Consider the following 18854-nt stretch of genomic DNA (forward strand, 5'->3'; position numbering starts at 1 on the left):
TATAGAAGCATGTGCCTGTGAGCTTAAATTAAATAAAGGCACATTTATAATTGTAACTGTATATAGGTCCCCATCAGGAAATTTTCATCTATTTCTGAAAAATTTGGACTCCTTGTTGTGCTATCTGTCAGACAGGGGGAAGCAAATTATTATTTGTGGGGACTTCAATGTAGATTCTCTGAAAGAGGGTAATAGGAAAAATGACCTTGAAGTATTACTCGGTTCTTTCAATTTGACACCCGTTATTGATTTTCCTACTCGGGTGGTAAAGGATAGCAGCTCAATGATAGATAACTTCTTTATAGACCAAGATAAGTTTAACCAGATAAATGCTCAGCCTGTTGAGAATGGTCTTTCTGATCATGGTGCACAGCTAGTTACAATATATGACATAGCTCCATTCAGCAATACTAAACAGTCCTCCAAAGTAGTACGTTCAGTCAACGATTTAGCAATTGCAAATTTCAGGGAAAGCCTACAGCAGTTAGACTGGGATGAGGTGTACCGTGAACCTGATGCCAATTTAAAATATAATTTATTTCATGACATTTTTGTAAATGCATTTGAAAACTGCTTCCCCAAGAAAATAGTTAAATATACTTGTAAGAAACCTTGTAACAAACCATGGCTTACTAAGGGTATAAAAATATCTTGTAACCGGAAAAGGGAAATGTATCTGACAGCAAGAAAGAGTAGTGATCCAGAAACTATCAAAAATTATAAAAACTACTGTGTTATATTAAGAAAAGTTATTAAAAAATCCAGGAGTATATGTATCATGTCTGAAATCAGCAACTCTGATAATAAAATTAAAACAATTTGGAATATTATTAAAAGAGAAACAGGTCAACCAAGAGCAGAGGAAGACAGTATTACCATCAAATTGAATGAAAACTTTACGAACAAAAAGTCAGAAGTTGAAAATATTTTTAATAATCATTTTCTAAATGTTGTGGATATAGTAGGATCCAGGTGTTCATTAGAAGATGCTAGGCTGTTAATGGAAGAGGCCATACCTATGCAATTTGATACAATTGAAATCTCACCCATTTCTCCCTCTGAAATTAGGAAAATAATAAACTTGCTTAAAAGCAAAAACTCACATGGAATTGATGGCATTTCCAGCAAAATACTAAAAGCTTGTTCTCAACAGACAAGTAAGATTCTCAGCCACCTGTGTAATAGCTCTCTGGAACAGGGCATTTTCCCTGATAGACTGAAATATGCTATTGTTATACCTTTGCATAAAAAGGGGGATAGATCTGATGTCAACAATTACCGTCCAATCTCCCTTCTAACAGCTTTATCCAAAATTTTTGAGAAAGTAATGTATTCAAGAGTAGCTTCACATATCTGTAAAAATGAAGTACTAACAAAATGTCAGTTTGGTTTCCAGAAAGGTTTTTCAACAGAAAATGCCATATATGCCTTCACCAATCAAATTTTGAATGATCTGAATAACCGAACACCACCCGTTGGGATTTTTTGTGATCTCTCAAAGGCTTTTGATTGTGTAAATCATGAAATTCTGCTAGACAAGCTCAAGTATTGTGGCATGAGTGGGACAGTGCACAAATGGTTTAATTCGTACCTAACTGGAAGAGAGCAGAAAGTTGAAATAAGTAGTTCTCGTAACATGCAAAGATCAGCACATTCCTCAAACTGGGGAACTATCAAGAATGGGGTTCCACAAGGGTCAGTCTTGGGTCCTTTGTTGTTGTTATTATATATTAATGACTTGCCATTCTATATTCATGAAGAGGCAAAGTTAGTTCTCTTTGCTGATGATACAAGTATAGTAATCACACCTGACAAACAAGAATTAACTGATGAAATTGTCAATACTGTCTTTCAGAAAATTACTAAGTGGTTCCTTGTAAACGGACTCTCACTGAATTTTGATAAGACACAGTACATACAGTTCCATACAGGGAATGGTATGACGCCATTAATAAATATAGACCTTAATCAGAAGCATATAGCTAAGGTAGAATATTCCAAATTTTTAGGTGTGTCCATTGATGAGAGATTAAATTGGAAGAAACACATTGATGATCTGCTGAAACGTTTGAGTTCAGCTACTTATGCAATAAGGGTCATTGCAAATTTTGGTGATAAACATCTTAGTAAATTAGCTTACTACGCCTATTTTCACTCATTGCTTTCATATGGCATCATATTTTGGGGGAATTCATCACTGAGGAATAAAGTATTTATTGCACAAAAGCGTGTAATCAGAATAATAGCTGGAGTCCACCCAAGATCATCCTGCAGACATTTATTTAAGGATCTAGGGATATTCACAGTAGCTTCTCAGTATATATACTCTCTTATGAAATTTGTTATTAACAACCAAACCCAATTCAAAAGTAATAGCAGTGTGCATAACTACAATACTAGGAGAAAGGATGATCTTCACTATTCAAGATTAAATCTAACTTTGGCACAGAAAGGGGTGAATTATACTGGCACTAAAGTCTTTGGTCACTTACCAAATAGTATCAAAAGTCTGACAGATAACCAACAAGTATTTAAGAAGAAATTAAAAGAATTTCTGAATGACAACTCCTTCTACTCCATAGAGGAATATTTAGATATAAATTAAGAAAAAAAAGAAAAAAAAAATTAAAAAAGAAAAAAAATAAAAAAAATAAAAATAAAGAAAAACAAAAAACACAAAAAAATAAAGTAGTTATATTAACTTAAGTATTTTGTTAAATTAACCTAATTATGTCATGTATTAGAAAATTCGACTCGTTCCACATCATTACGAAATATCGTATTCATGATCCATGGAACTAGTATTAATCTTATCTAATCTAATCTAATCTAATCTACTTTAAATTGCACTGGTGTAATGAACACACTCTCTGAAGCTGAACGATGTGATGTCAGGCAAGAGGTGCAGGAGGGGTCTGAGAGCAAACAGCAGGCACTCTGTTGTTGGCAATATGAGGGGATATGTTTGAGACCAGCCAACATATATTTATAAATGTGTTCTGCACAAGTCAAACTTTTACTTAACCTATCACGACAAATGTTCAAATATTTAACAGTTCTTATTTTTAAGAACTTAATACTCCTGTACAACCTCAGTGAGGTGCGACAACGTGTGGTTAAGCATCTGTGGACTCAACAATGAGTTTTACAGTTGCTCATATTTTAGCATGCACCAATGTGGCAGTAGTTAATGTGGATTCTTCAGATGTGGCGAATCATGAACACTTGGGCGGAGGAAATATTTAAAAGAAACCTATGTGGTGTACTGTATTTTACAGTCGCATGTCAGAAGAATATTAAACAACTATTTGCTAGTAGGGAATATCGTCCCATACCGAAGTATTAATGAAAGATGAAGATTCATTCGAATTACATGGCATAATTTTGTTACATAATTCAATAATACTTTTTGATAAAGTATATAATAAACTGATAGTGGCATCTCAATCCAGGGCACTTAATGAACTTCACTCAATTGATCACCAAATAATGCTAATGATAAAACTATCCATCACTCGCAAAGAAGAGGAGTAATTCCCAGCACAAAGAGAAGAATAAGAAGGAACCTCACAAAATGACTATCAACGACTTGTACTAATTACTGTACTTCACAGTTGTTAGTGTATTCAGTATCTGACACCTCAAAGTCATTTTGTGACAATTATGTACCTGAAGAACCTCAAAAATTCCTATTATTTCAAGTAGCAAGTTTTGGGCCAAAGTCCCTCATTATGCTGCCAAATGACTTATATAATCAAGAATATTGAAACAATACACAGAACATGGTAATTCATTATAATAAAGGTGAAATTACATGAAGTACAAATAATGTAAATGTTTACCTGCCCCCCACCCCCACACCCGAACTTCATTACAGTTTTATACTTCTTGTTGCAGTAGCTTCATTGTATTTTTATGGTTCTCCTGTGATGTGAAGGAACTGCTGTTTTAATATTTCATTGCTACCATGAGGTTATTACTGAGCTGTGAGATATTTCACAATGTGTATGAGTTGGTATCACTATTTGAACCAATTAATACCTCAAACCACGAATCTATTACATCAAAGAATAAGTGCGTCTGGGATTCTTTGGTACGAAACTGTCACACACACATCTGTGACCACTAGCTCATCACTGTATTCATGGTGATTTGGAAGTTTGAGATGCCACTGAAAAATATTCAGTACAAGTCTCACAGATAAATAACATGCAAAGGTCGTCCTCCTCATCCCAAATAGATGCATTTATTCAAGATGTTTGCTAACTTACTATTGAAACTCTCTTTGCCTTGACAGGAATACAAGAATGTTCAGTTTTACCTGAAACCATTTTCATTCTACTCACTCACTCACTCACTCACTCTGTCTCTCCCTCCCTCTTCCCTCGTACTCTGTAATCACATGTAACTCATGTTCAAAGGTTCTAATACACTGAAACTTGGTGGCAGATTAAAACTATGTGCCAGACAAAGGCTTGAACCTGGGACCTTCTCCTTTTGCCGACAAGTGCTCTACCAACTGAACTAGCCTCCTCACAGCTTTACTTCCGCCTTGCAAAGTTCACAGGAGAAATTCTGTCAAGTTCACAAGGTAGTAGCTGAGGCACTGACAGAAGTAAGGCGGTGATTACGGGTCACGAGATGAGCTTGGCTAGCTCAGTCAACAGAGCACTTACCCACAAAAGACAAAGGTTTGAGGTTCTAGTCCCTGTCTGGCATATAGTTTTAATCTGCCAGGAAGTTTCACATCAGCACAAACTCCACTGCAGAGTCAAAAATTCATTCTGGAAATATCCTCAACACTGTGGCTAAGCACCAGGACAAAGCATTGTTAACTGCAAGAGGCCGAAGACGTGCTTTGTTGGTGCTCCATATTTTAGCAATTTTGATCACATTAAATTTATGCTGCAGTGTTCTTCGGCACACCATTGTAGAAAAGTGCACAGAATCAGCTAAGTGAAAAATCCCTGTGATACACACGTTTATATATAAAAGCTGACTTGTGAATTTTCCCTTGTGTGAGACTGCTTGTACATGATTGTGTGTTGATTTACAGTTCTATAGTCACATATTTTTCTGTTTGCATTGCTTCTTCTGCATAACGTTTCTTTGATTGTTTTAATACCCATTTGTACTGTGATATATTGTGAAATTTCGAACATCTGCGAGTGCCGCAATAAACTAGTACTGTTATCAACAATTGTGGCCTTAAACGAAATTGTGCTCTTATAAAATTTATAAGGATGGTATGCATATCCTTGTTCAAAACTATCTTCTTCTAATTTCATTGTCCAATTACGAGAGAAATAGGTTAGTTTCAGAATTCTCGAACACTTATAAAATTATATTTTTGTAAGTTAATAGTACAAGTGTTTCAGATACATAATTTAATTCGTAGCAAATCAGCGTTTGTGGTTCACAGTTCAGTCAAAGTATTCATCATCCCTGAATTACATTGTATATCAATGCAAATAAACATGCATTTTTGAGAATTTTTGGAAGCTACCATTGCCCTTCGCATAATCTACGAGCAATCAGTGTCTGTCATTTAGTTACTGTAGAAGACTTTCTAACTAACATTTTGTGTTACATCTAGTTATCCCCTACAGAGGAGTAGCCATATATATGATCTGCATTTATCATAAATTTATTCTGTTTTAGAGTTTGCTAACAACAATAATTAACATCCAAACATTTTGGGAAAGTAGTAATTTCTGTCACAGATTTTTTTGTTGTCTTAATAGAAATCTCGTTTTGTGTATCTGCTTCAGTTCTTATAAGGAATTAGCAACTTTTTAGCTCCACAGATTAAAAGATAATCAGCAGGTTTAATTTACAGTCCTTTGTTCACTGTCTTGTAACACATTGCACCAGCCTAAATACAGCCCCACTGTGAAGCTGTTCTCAAACAAGAGATGAATCGGTTGACATTCTTAAGCAGCTGGAAATTGCCCTGACTAGTGTCAAACAGCTGACAGCTACTGCAAATTGGTGTTTTGGAAGAGCTCCTGGGAGTCGTGTACCTGTGATACCTGTATCAGAGGTGCCTGAAGTACTATCTTCTCCTGTGGAATCTGTCTCCTCTGCAGAAAGTACAGTATCTGTCTTTACCCGTCCACTTGACTGAAAGTGGTGTGTCAATGGTAGATCTAAGCATCCTGTACAGGGTGGACGGGGACCAGGGAGGACTCAGGATGATATACCAATCCCCCTAACCAACAAGTTTGAGATGCTGTCCTACACAAACTGAAACTGAGCCAGTGAGACTAATTTCACCTGTTTTGGGGACACCTGTTTTGTCCAATGTCAGTAGGAGGCAAACGCAAAAAGGTAGGGGTCTATTAATTGTCGGCAGTTCAAATGTGCGGCGAATGATGGTTCCCCTTCAGGAAATGGTAGCAAGGGACAGGAGAGGACAACAGGTGCACTCACTGTATATGCCTAAGGGCCTCAATTAGAATGTTGAAAAGGCTATTCCAGCAGCCATTGGTGGAACAGGGTGCAACCAACTGCAGACTGTGACACACGTTGGAAAAACGATTTCTGTCATCTGGGCTCCAAAGTCATACTTGGATCATTCCAGTGACTGGCAGAGAAGGTTGAGAATACCAGCCTAGCGTGTGGACTTTCAACGAAGCTCACAATTTGCAGCATTGTCCCTAGACTTGATTGTGGTCCTTTGGTTCTGAATCGAGTAGAAGGACTGAACCAGAAACTTCTAAAGTTCTGTGACAAGCTAGGTTGCGCCATAGGGCTGTGAACTGTAGGCTCGTCCTAAATAGGTCAGGTATGCACTACACATCAGAGGCTGCTAATCAGGTAGCTGACAATATGTGGGGTGCATACAAGGGTTTTTTAGATTAGGTGACTCTCCATCCAATCCAGACAATGATGGCTATAGGAAACCCAGAAGTATCAGTGTAAGATCGAAAGAAATGCCTCCCACAGGTGAGAGTATTAAAATTCTAATGGTAAACTGCTGAAGCATTTGTAACAGAGTGTCAGAGTGAAAAGCAGTGAAGGTCATACAATACTAAGTACAGAAAGCTGTTTGAAACTGAAACTGATAGCAGTGTGATTTTTTTTTAGGAAAATTTAAGTGTATATCGAAAGGATAAGCAAATGGAAAATGGAGGTAGTGTATTTGTCACAATAGACAAAAAAACTCAAATCCACAGACATAGATATTGAAGCTGCATGTGAGTTTGTTTGGGCAAGACTCAGTATCAGGGGTGGGCATAAAATGATAACTGGATCCTTCTACCACCAACCAGACTCATCTCCTGATGTAACAAAAACTTTAGAGAAAACTTCAGTTCACTTGTACGTAAGCTCCCCAGTCATACTGTAATCATTGTTGGAGACTTTAATCATCCAACAATTGACTGGGAAACTTATATTTTTGTTAGTGGAGCACGTAATAAGACATCCCGTGAAACTTTACTAAATGCCTCCTCTGAAAATTACCTACAACATATGCGTCAGGCGCTCCGTCCGTATTTATACGGGTACCCTTCCTTTTTCATGTGCTTCGTCTGGTTTGAATTGACTGCTAATTTTTCTTTGATCTGATAAGTGCCATTCTCTTTGTTATAGGTGTTTACGTCACTCTAAGCTTAAAATGCATTACTGCTGAAAATGCATTACTGTATTGAGCCATGCATTGTTTGTCGCTTTCTGATAATGAGTGTTTACGGCCTGTCGCCGCTTTCCGCATGGCTTGCTTTTGTGCACGGTACCGCCACTTACAATTTAAAAAAAAGAAGAGAGGAATCGTCTTATTAGCGAAACAATGGCAAGAGACTGCTATTTGTTGTTACTTACACTGCTGCTTTCTTTGATAACGATCAACAAGAACCAAATAATAGACTGCGTATGATAGAAGATGTTCTGAACGAGAGTCTAGCGAAAATTTTTCTCCGTTTGAAAATCTTTGCAGACGCCTCTTTTAGTACATTACATTCTGCACCGAAATCAGAGTCATTTTAGATTTAAAAATCTATTCAATTGCCGTGCTTCATTTCTGACTGTATCATTATTAGGCATAAGACTAATACGAATATAAACATGACATGATATGTGTATTCTTACGCATTTGCTGTTGTCCCACTCTAGTTTCGTAGTTTATTAGGCAGACAGGATTTAAATTAGATAGCTGCAAACACGAAAGAATACATGACAAAATGTTTATATTTGTATTATTCTTATGGCGAAGAGAACACTGCATGTGATTCACAATTCATAAAAGTTCCTATTAGCAACCATCTCTTCTCACAGGTAGGAAAAAATTCAGAATGTAGAGTTTCCCATATTGACAAACATCCCAAACAGTCTTGCCAGTCGGATTTTCGCAGTACATTGAAATGCTGCTACATTCGAAGATGAACAGTATGAAATTTGTATTGGATAATGTATGAAAATGCAGTGGTCGAAACTCGGGGCAGAGAAAAAAGCTCGTCTTCCACCTTTTGACACAGAGGTTTTGGCACCAGTATTTATCTTTGTGCCTGCAAAGCATGCCTGTGTAGTGCTACATATATTCGATGGCAGAAGTTAGTTGTGGCGGCACCTACCAACATTTTTCAGAACTTCTGCTTACTTACCATAACAGGCAAACAGAAAGAACTCCAATGAAGTTCGACACGAAAGTGCAAATGCTGGAGTGGCTGCAACTCAGAAATATCCCCTGTGATGAGAGTATGAGGAAGGACGAGCTGTATGCAAAAGTACGAGCGAATAAGCCTGCTGAGAAGTCTTTTGCTGTAAACCTGTTGGCTGAAACCAAAGGCCACCAGGTCGTTCGCTCACCACCTTACAACTGCGACTTAAATGCAATAGAATTAGCATGGGCGAAGATAAAAAGGCATGTTAGGGAACACAACATATCAGGGGACTTGGCTGCCACAAACATGCTGAATCTTGTGGACTCAGCTTTCCAGTCAGTTACTGCCAATGATTGGAAGGGATATTGCAAGAAAGTTAAAGAAACAGAAGAAGAATATTGGGCACATGATGGTGTCATCACAGCCACAGCCACATCAGATAAGTGAGGAAGACGCAGACACACAAACAGAAGACAGTGACAGTGAAAGCGATTGATCACGTGGTGTGAAATGTTTTTACAAAACATCACAGCTTGAATAAATAACAAAAACAATATCCTATTAGTATGTTGTAAATTGTATTTCTGTTCTATTTTAATCAAACACAGAAACGGCACACAGTGACAGTGAAAGCGGTGGACCACATGGCTTTAAATGTTTTTACAGAAGTATGACATCTGGAATACATACGAAAAACAATCTGCCATTCATTGCGTCGTAAATTTTATTTCTATTTCAGACTGTTTCCTTTCCTTGCGATAAGCGTACTTCATTGCTGCAGTTAAGATATTTATTAAACACTAGCTGTACGCCCTTGCTTCGCAATGGAAGAAATCTCGGAAAGTTGTTGACCGATTAAAAATTTTAGCACAATGTTTTTTAGGAATACGCCCGTGGTTTTATATACTTTTTTTAACACGTTTGCGAAATGTGTTGCGAATAGCGTTAGTAGTGAAGAAATAATAGAACAAAATGTCATCCCTGATGCAGCACTTTTTCACTCATCTCGATGTTTACCACGTCATATCTCCCGAATTATATGTCGTGTAGAGACATAAATTTGCCAGTGCATTTACTGATATATGTGGATACCGTATGCAAAATATGTTGCAATTAGAGTTAATAGTAATGAAATAATATATTAAAACGTCATGCCTACTGCGGCAGATTTACGGTATGTACTGAGAAAATGTAGTAAGCGACAACCTTTTTACCTTTCATTATTTTGTGGGGGGTGTCAGTGAGAAAAATTTTCGAAAAGGTTTGAAATTGTATGTAACGTTTGCAGCTAGTCGCTAAGTGCTCTCATTCTCAAATAGTGGATGCATGAATCTGGGTATTTTCCCGTGGTGGCGTCTCATTGTTTATGACATCATATCTCCTCAAGAATGTGTCTTATTTCTTTTTTTTTTTTTCAGCTATGAACCTTCGTGGGCATACGGAGAGGTTTTGGCGCCAGTATTTACCTTTGTGCCTGCAAAGCAGGCCTGTGTAGCGTTACATATATTCGACAGCAGAAGTTAGTTGTGGTGGCACCTACCAACATTTTTCAGAACTTCTGCTTATTTTGCACTCGATTCTAAGTCGCAGGAGGTTTTTTGGATTACAAAAACTGGAAAAAAGTGCGGCTTAGATTCGAGTAAATACGGTATACAGCATAATTTTGAAATGTTGCTGCATTAAACATAATACTCGGCATTTTATAGTCTCAAGTCTGTTGTGCAGTAGTTATTAATACCAAAACCATTAAATATGTCAGCCAGCTTACTTTCCTTGGTAGCACACTAATGAAAGGTAAAAAGGTTGTCGCTTACTACATTTTCTCAGTACATACCGTAAATCTGCCGCAGTAGGCATGACGTTTGCTCGATATTGGAAAGAATATCAAAAACCTAAACGAATGTACAGCACTATAAATAGAACACTAAAAATCGAAGTAAGGAGGCAATGCTGAAGTTCTATGAGACTTACAGTGGTACCAGTTGGTTTATACAGGGCTGAAGCATGTGTCCTCAATTAACAAGATTGAAATTAGAATCCATACTTCTGAAATGTGATTTATTCCATAAGTTGTGGGAGTGACAAAAAGAGGCAGGAAGAAGAATGAAGACATATGAATGACAGTCAGCATTTACAGCTTATATGTCAAAATCTTAAAATGTGGTCGATATTGGAGATGACATATAGAATGAATGACTGATGAATGTTTTACATGTACACCATCTGATCAAAAGTATCTGGACACCCATTAGTGAATATTAATATGGGGTGTGTTCACCCGTCACCTTTATAAGGGCTTGAACTCTGCTGGGGGCTCTTTCAAAGAGGAGTCTGAATGTATATGGAGGCATGGTATCCCATTCTTCCACAAGACCCAAATTAGAGAAGACAGTGATGTTGGACACTGGACTATGGAGGAAAGCTGATGCTCTAACTCAGAATTTACCAAACTTGTCTCACTGTGGGCTGGATAACTGACAAAATGACCAGTGGGGGCCATATCATAATTCTGTACAGTACTTGCAAGCCACAATGAAAGCTCGGGGAAAAAGGCATAAAAACTAAATGCAGCACTCCATGTTAATCATCAGTGAGTGGCATGCAATGCACGAAAAACAAGGGCAACAAACATATTTATTTACTAAAAAAAGTTATCAAAGAAGGCAACATTAGCAAAACGATAATGACAGCAAACCTAGTGTGTGTATCTTGAATTCCACAAACTAAGCAGCAAATAACATTAGTGAGATTTGTAAAACTGACTTTCGAGTTTCAAGATACCATCATTGTCATGTTTCATATTGCTGCATCCATGCAAGATAATTGCTGTCAAATGTTCACCAGTCAATCTCGTACGATGTGGTCAGTTAACGTACTGCATTTCTGAAAATTTTTGCTCATGGACATCAACTGTTCCAAACACTGATGCCATACCAGTGGCAAATTTCTTCAGTTTCAGAAACTCAGCATCATGCTAACAACAGTAAATTCAACAGGTTTTACATCTCTGTGCTTCTTTTTATGCGTAAGTCATTTATGCAAGTTGGGCCCCTCTTTTATAGATGCCTCTCCGAGACGGATTTCGCGCCATTGCCAAGAAGTTCTATGAGGAAGCAGGACACTCCCTCAACCGGCTCCTCTGAGGACTGGGCCAACAACCTCATCACAGACCAACCACACGTTGGCCTGACCTGCTGAGGGATTCAGTTTTACTAATCCCCCATCAGAATGTGTCTTTCTCAGGCTCCACCAACAAGCACAAATCAACAAGAATGGTAAGATCCAGTCTCTCCCCCATAGGAACCACAGGAATGACAAATTTTGTCCAAACTGCACCATCTTGAGCCAAGGATACGCTCGTCTTTCAGTGTCAGCGTCAAGTCATTTTCCTAAAAATTTGTGAGCTCCAACTGTAGTTCAACTGGCACGTAATCAAGGTTGCAAGCGAACAGATTCTGTCACTCTCTTTTCTGTCTCCCTCACAAGAAAGCGCTTCTTCAAATGACGAATAATTTTTTTTGGAATATCGAGGTTGTCACCTGCTCTTACATATTTCACTATTGGCACTATGCACGACAGTACATAATGTTCAGCACATCCACATCCTTCCATCAGACTTCCACAGGATACAGCATGACTCATCACTCCAAATCACCCATTTCCAGTCATCCACTGTCCACAGCAGCATTGCTCTTTACACCACCTCAAGTGCTGTTTAACACTGACAACAGAAATATATGGCTCACAAGGAGCTGCTCAATCACTGTACCTTATTCTTTTTAACTCCCTACACACAGTTATTGTGCTTTTAGTGCTTTGGGACTCTTGTGTGATTCCTTCTGCTGATTTCAAGTTACTTTTTACAAGCACCCTCCACAGTGCTCAATGGTCCCTGTCTGTCAGGACACGAGTTCTGCCTGGTCTTGGTTGAGCTTCAATGTTTCTTTGAATTTTCAGCTGACAATCACATCACCAACAGCTGACTTGGGCAGTTTCAGGTGGGTTTCAGTGTCCCTGATGAATCTGTTACTCATGTGATATCCAATGACTGCTTCGTGTTCAAAGTCACTGACCCATTTTGCTTTTACTCCTTACAATACTTACTGCCTCCTTTTATACTATTGTGTCTGGCTCTTGTGACACCTAGTGATCAATTTCACATTACACAGGGGTGTCTGGATAAAACAATCAGACAGTATATAAGCCTAGAGGGCTCTGCGGAGTAGGCATACCAAAGAGAAGACTGCAAGATAAGGTTTGAAGTCTGAAACATTTCCAAGGGCCTAATGCATGAAGAAGATTATGACGAACAGCAAACTGCAAGAGAACCTTTATATATCATTTACATTGGACATGAAATATGTCTGACAATTTAGTATCTACATCAGTTCCCCCCCCCCCCCACACACACACACGAGTCAATAATATTATATTTAGAGTTAAAGTGAGTGGTGACTGGAGGTTTACTCGGAGCCACAACCTGTGGTGGACAGAATGCTTGTTGCATTCAGTTTCCTAATAGACTTTTTCTGTTTAGTATCATCAGGAATATTTCTGTGAAACTGAGTAATAATTATGTCCATTCCTTTTAAAATATCTGGCTATGCAATATTTCACTTGGATGTGTGTTATTTAGATAACAGATCACAAAGTAAGGCACATCAAAACACCATTGAGTTACACCAGGTAATGCAGGAGACACTAGACTCACATAACAAAGAATTAGCTCCCAACTAATACATTTCTCTCTAATGTTGATACAATACAGCTATTTATTTTATGATAACTGAAGGAGTTAAAAAGGAAAACAATAAAACTGTTGGATTATCATGCGAATGACTGTTCCTTGGTTTGCATCTCAGATACTCGGCATGACTGCCTCAATGGATGACCATGTACTGCTGGTAAAGCTCTTTTACAAGAAAAGTGACTGTGTGCCAGTAGCTTTGCAGAAGTTCCAGATATTGAAGGGTACAGAAAAAGGCACTGGTCATTGTCTGTCAAGGGTTTGGAAAAAATTATTACAAAATTAAAAAAGATAGGTTCCTTTGAAGTCCAATGTGACTGAAGGAGGAGAACAAGTGATCTGACATCAGCAGAAGATGGGGGCCACAGCACTGCGAGAGGGGTCGAGTGGTTGTGTGCAAACATGCAGTGCACATAGAATTGCTTAAACTCTGGTCATTCCTGTGAGCATGGTGCATAAAATTCTATGAAACATACCGCATTGCTATCCATCCAAAGTTACCCATGTTCAGGATTTTCCCCATGCTGACCTGGCAGTAAGACAAACAGTTGCTCTAGAACTTCTTGCTTGCACGAAAGAGGACAATGAATGGCCAAGGAACATTTTGTGGACAGACAAGCCCTTTCCATCTCTGAGGACACATCAGTACACAGAATTTCAGAATATGGGCAACAGAAAAACCACTCTCATATCAACTAGTTCTCCTTCATTCTGCAAAAGTAACTCTGTTGTGTGTGTTGATGGTATCATCTATCTTGGACCATATTTTTTCGAGGAGATGGGTCCTGTGTATACTGTTACCTGTACCATCATTGGTGAATGCTATTAGAGTGTTTTGCACACTGATGTCATTCCAACCCCTCAACAGTGAGGGTGTGTGGGTAGGCAACATGGTGCTCCACCTCATGTTGCACAGTCAGTGAAGCACATGCCACAGAGGCATTATCGAAACACTAGAATTATCAGCCATCACAGCCATCATTTCCATACAAGCAGGATGTCCACAACACTGATCTTAATCCGTGGGACTTCTAGTTGTCGGGTTATCTGAACAATGCTGTGTTCAGTGCTCTGATTACAAATGTAGCTGAACTGAAGGCACGCATTGTGCAACATATTCTGAACATAAACCCTCAAGACACTATGATCTGTAGAGTGACACACAGTTTCTTAATTTCAGCTTGTGGCAGAAAATGGTGGTCATCATACTGAAAATGTCCTGTGTCTAATTTCATTGTTGCTTTTTATACCGCTTTTGACCTGAGGACAATGGGAAACTAATATTATTGTTTCTTTTTATGCAGTTTTTGGCCTCAGGATGGTTAAAATTGATCTCATTCTTGCTTTTTAAGTGGTTTTTGACCTCAGGACAATTAAAAACTCAATTTTCCCATCCAATGTGGAACGACCTTGCCATGGTGGATGGGATTACTCAACTAATAGTGCCACAACTGTTGAATGCCAAACCTGTGTGGTTATACAAATTGCACAGCATGATTGGTTTAATGTGCAACTCATCTCACAATCACTGGACTGTGATTCATCTGCCATTTGTGGTGCCATTTGTGGCCAAGCCAATTTACATTTTGATGCTTACAGCGGAATCCAATGAGAAAATTTTCTTTTTTTATGTTTCCCCCTTTTTCAGAACAGAAAAAACTAGTCCAAATAATATGCAAGTTTAATACTATGGAAGACTCTCTTTTAATTTATCAAGTTGTAGATACTGATAGTTTCAAACTTCTGCTTTTATTATAAAAAAGAAATAATGGTCCAGTCCATTAGTGTGACCGCAAGCTATGTTTGTCATCAATATGAAATAATCACTCATAGATGGCAGGTGGCTGCACTACCAGAGGATGCTATATAAAGCATGTCCGGGGAGGGGGGTGTCTCGGAAAACAGTGCAGTAATGTCGAAATGGAGCGATTTATATGATGTCGAAGGGGAATGAGCATTGGCTTTTGGCCTTTTGGCCAGAGGTAGAAGCATTTCCGAAATGGCTAAGTTTGGAAATGGTTCTCATGCTGTCTTGGTTAAAATATACTGTACTTGGCAAATGGTGCTATCCAAAACTGTCACCAAGACAACAGTGGTCCACCACAGCCTGTAGCTGACAGGGGTGAATGATGGCTACAGAGATGTGTATGGACGAATAGACTTGCAACTGTTGAGCAGCTAACCACCCAGATGAACCGGGGAGCTACTAACAGCATCTCCACAACAACCATTCAGCAAACATTGCTCCATATAGATCTCTGCAGCAAGGGCCTGGTTCATGCACCTGTACTGACTGCTGTTCATTGGTGACAAAGGCAGGAATTTGCCTGCTAATACCATAAATGGATGTCCACTGAGTGGCGACAGGAAGGCTTTTCAGATGAACTACATTTTATGCTCCATCCGACAGATGGTCATTGGCCTGTGCAGTTCTGCAACAGTTGTTGGAATGGTCCAAGCTGGAGGAGAAAACACTATGGTCTGGGGAATGTTCTCATAGCAATCCCTAAGTGATCTTGTCATTCTCAGAGGCACAATGAATCAACACAAAAATGTATCTATCCTTGGGAACTACGTTCATCCCTACATGCAGTCCCTTTTATCCTCAACAAATGGCATCTACCAACAGGATAATGCAACGTGTCACACAGCTCGCAGTGTATGTGCATGGTACAATGAGCACCAGGATGAATTCACGTATTCCCCAGGCCACCAAACACCCTGGATTTAAACCCAATCAAGAACCTGTGGGACCAACTCAACTGGGCTGTTCCTCAATGAGAAACGTAGCACAGTTGACGACAGCACTGGAGTCAGCATGGCTCCACATCTGGAACCTATGACTCTCTTCCTGCACATCCATGTTGCAAAAGGTGACTATTCAGGCTTTTGATAGGTGTTCACATTAATGTGACTGTACTGTGAATTTTGATTCAACTCCTTTAAGATTTGAGAAGCTAAACTCTGAACTATATCCTTCCCTTCTGGATGCACTAATCTCAGGACACAAATATACACTGTACATAAAACTAGTCTGTATCTGTTTGTGTGCGTATGTTAAAATCAAATTAAGCACATTTTACACTAAAGGGAGCATCAACAAACACAATGTCAAGATGCATACCACATAATGATACTTGAAGAGATGACAAATTCCAGTAAAAGACACAAATCAACATGTCCATTTCTTCTAATAAAATACTAAAATCTACTTTGTTCTCATTCTTTAACATTTTTAGAGTTATAGTTACTTGAACAAGTTTTCAACAAATTAATAGCTTTTTTAATTAAGAATGTCATCATATTTTAATGATATTTATGTGAAACTAGCTATCAAATTTAAGAATTTTCATGTAAACACACTATTATAATCCACAAAGTAATTAATGATTCAAACTATCATACTTTAAGCATCAATGGTGAATTTAAAAAAATCTTGACTCTGACCAGTCAATAGGAATTTTCATTGACAAAGATATTTATTATCTTAACATTATCTGGCATAACAATACCACAAATCAACACTAAACAATAGCCTAAGCAAATATACTTAATCAATTGCTCAATCATTACCCTTCTTTTCTGAATCATCATCCACATCTTCGGTAGGATAGATTTCTTCCAATTCTTCATCATCAGCATGAAATCGAATTGCAAATGATGGAACAGATGTTGTAATGGATTTCCCTAGGAAAAAATATGATAATTAATTTGTTTGCCATTTAAAACTTCGGCCAGTTGAAAGTGCTTTTATTTTGGTGAGGATAGCTTTCAAATTCTTTTCCTAGAATACATACCCTTCAACATGCCCAATGTTATTTTACCAGAACTTCCCTTCTTTCCACTCATCATTCATGAGATCAAATTTATTAAAGAGTGTAGTTAGTTAGGATCTTAGAGAAAAGTGGTTAGAGAAAGATGAATGAAATATCTGTAGAATAGGAAAGAAAAGTAAACCTGAAAACAGAACAGGGAAATAAACAGATGGACAACACAGGCAGAGACAGGACAACAATGAACAAAGAAAGAACTTGAAAGCTTTAGAATAACAGTACCTGATCCTCGTTTCAATGGATCCATCTTTATGTATCAGCGTCAGGAGTCTTGCCTTCACAGATAGGACCTGTAACAGGAGGATGTGATATAATCTACATGTCAGGAGAAAATACACATATGTATGTAATGCATCAAGTCACACTAAGCTAGCCCATAGACTGAATTCTGTGTGAACACAGTCACACAAAACTTTGAGATAATTGTAGGTTTCATTCTTCTCCCAGTATCCATGTAGAAATCTACCCTCCCCCCCCCCCCCCCCCCCCCCACGAATCACGAATGCACGCACACGCACGCACGCACGCACGCACGCACGCACGCACGCGCACACACACACACACACACACACACACACACACACACACACACACACACACACACACACACACACACACACACACACGCACACACACACACCTAACAAGCCACCATTTGCATCACCCCTACAGTCCACAGATTGGGGGAGGGAGTGTAGCAGCAAGGAGGAAGGAAAGGTGTACAGATGAAACGAGAGTATAGGAAAGTGTTGGGAGGGAGGACAAGTTGGACAGCTCTCGGCTAATGTGGATTAACAATGCTAACAACCTCCAAACTTGAGGCAAAGTGCAGGAGAATTCTATTGCTCTTCTTTATTCCCAAAAAACTACTGTAGCTATTAACCAACAACCAATCCCTTAACTCTCCACAATGCATAGACCTCGAACGGCTGTAGCAAATCTTTCACCAGGATACAACTTCATTCAATTTGCCCAGTAAGAGGGCACGTTTTACCCAAAATTTTGTCTTCACACCTTAAGCCACTGCCGTGTCACCCACCCAATCTAAACAATGTCTTAATATGGTCCTACAGCACTTATGTTTGCAATCCCTCACCCCACAATTGGTTTCTCTCCCTTGTGGATCACTAACACACTAAATCTGTACTGTACACTCACACCCATCACCTAATTTTGTGCACCAATCTGGGAATGATGTGTACAGAAAACTTGAAACAAAAATCTGATTGAAAGCAAAAATAAATGCTAAAAATTCAAATGGAATTTATACTGAACATATTGGTTGGACAACCATGATGGAGATGTACTTATTGCCGTAAAAAACTGAGAACTGTCTACTGAGTTTAACACAGAGCCAAGCTGCAAATTTATGTGGGTGAGACAGGTGTCACAAGCTGATCAAAAACAGCAATTGGACATTCCTATCAACTACCCACATCAAGTATTGATGATGTGTGACAATTCAGAGAAAGGTTGAAAAATGTCAATCTTCTAGCTTAGATAAGGGTTTGTGACAACACCACTTTTATAGCATCATCGATCAACAGGGAAAAACAAAATGGTACGAGAGATGATAAGATATTTTGCAACCAGCTGGAGGATTCATTAAATTCTATATCAAATATATGGAATATCTAGTCTCATTTTTGTTAAGTCTTTTCATGGGTCACA

At 38.6% G+C, this 18854-nt stretch overlaps 1 protein-coding gene across 4 annotated transcripts in view; it reads right to left on the reverse strand.

The window, feature by feature from the left end:
* LOC124619424 (testis-expressed protein 2) overlaps positions 1-18854 on the reverse strand; it is a 323669-nt gene that overhangs the window by 235036 nt on the left and 69779 nt on the right. For all 4 annotated transcript variants that reach the window (XM_047145793.1, XM_047145794.1, XM_047145797.1 and 1 more), the window contains exons 2-3: positions 17406-17473; positions 16924-17037 (exon numbers count right to left, since the gene is read on the reverse strand). In XM_047145793.1, the coding sequence (XP_047001749.1) occupies positions 16924-17037; positions 17406-17430 (139 nt within the window). In that variant the 5' untranslated portion in view covers positions 17431-17473. The remainder of the gene's footprint in view (positions 1-16923; positions 17038-17405; positions 17474-18854) is intronic.

Source organism: Schistocerca americana, chromosome 6 (assembly GCF_021461395.2).
Source record: "Schistocerca americana isolate TAMUIC-IGC-003095 chromosome 6, iqSchAmer2.1, whole genome shotgun sequence".
Taxonomy (NCBI): Eukaryota; Metazoa; Arthropoda; class Insecta; order Orthoptera; family Acrididae; genus Schistocerca; species Schistocerca americana.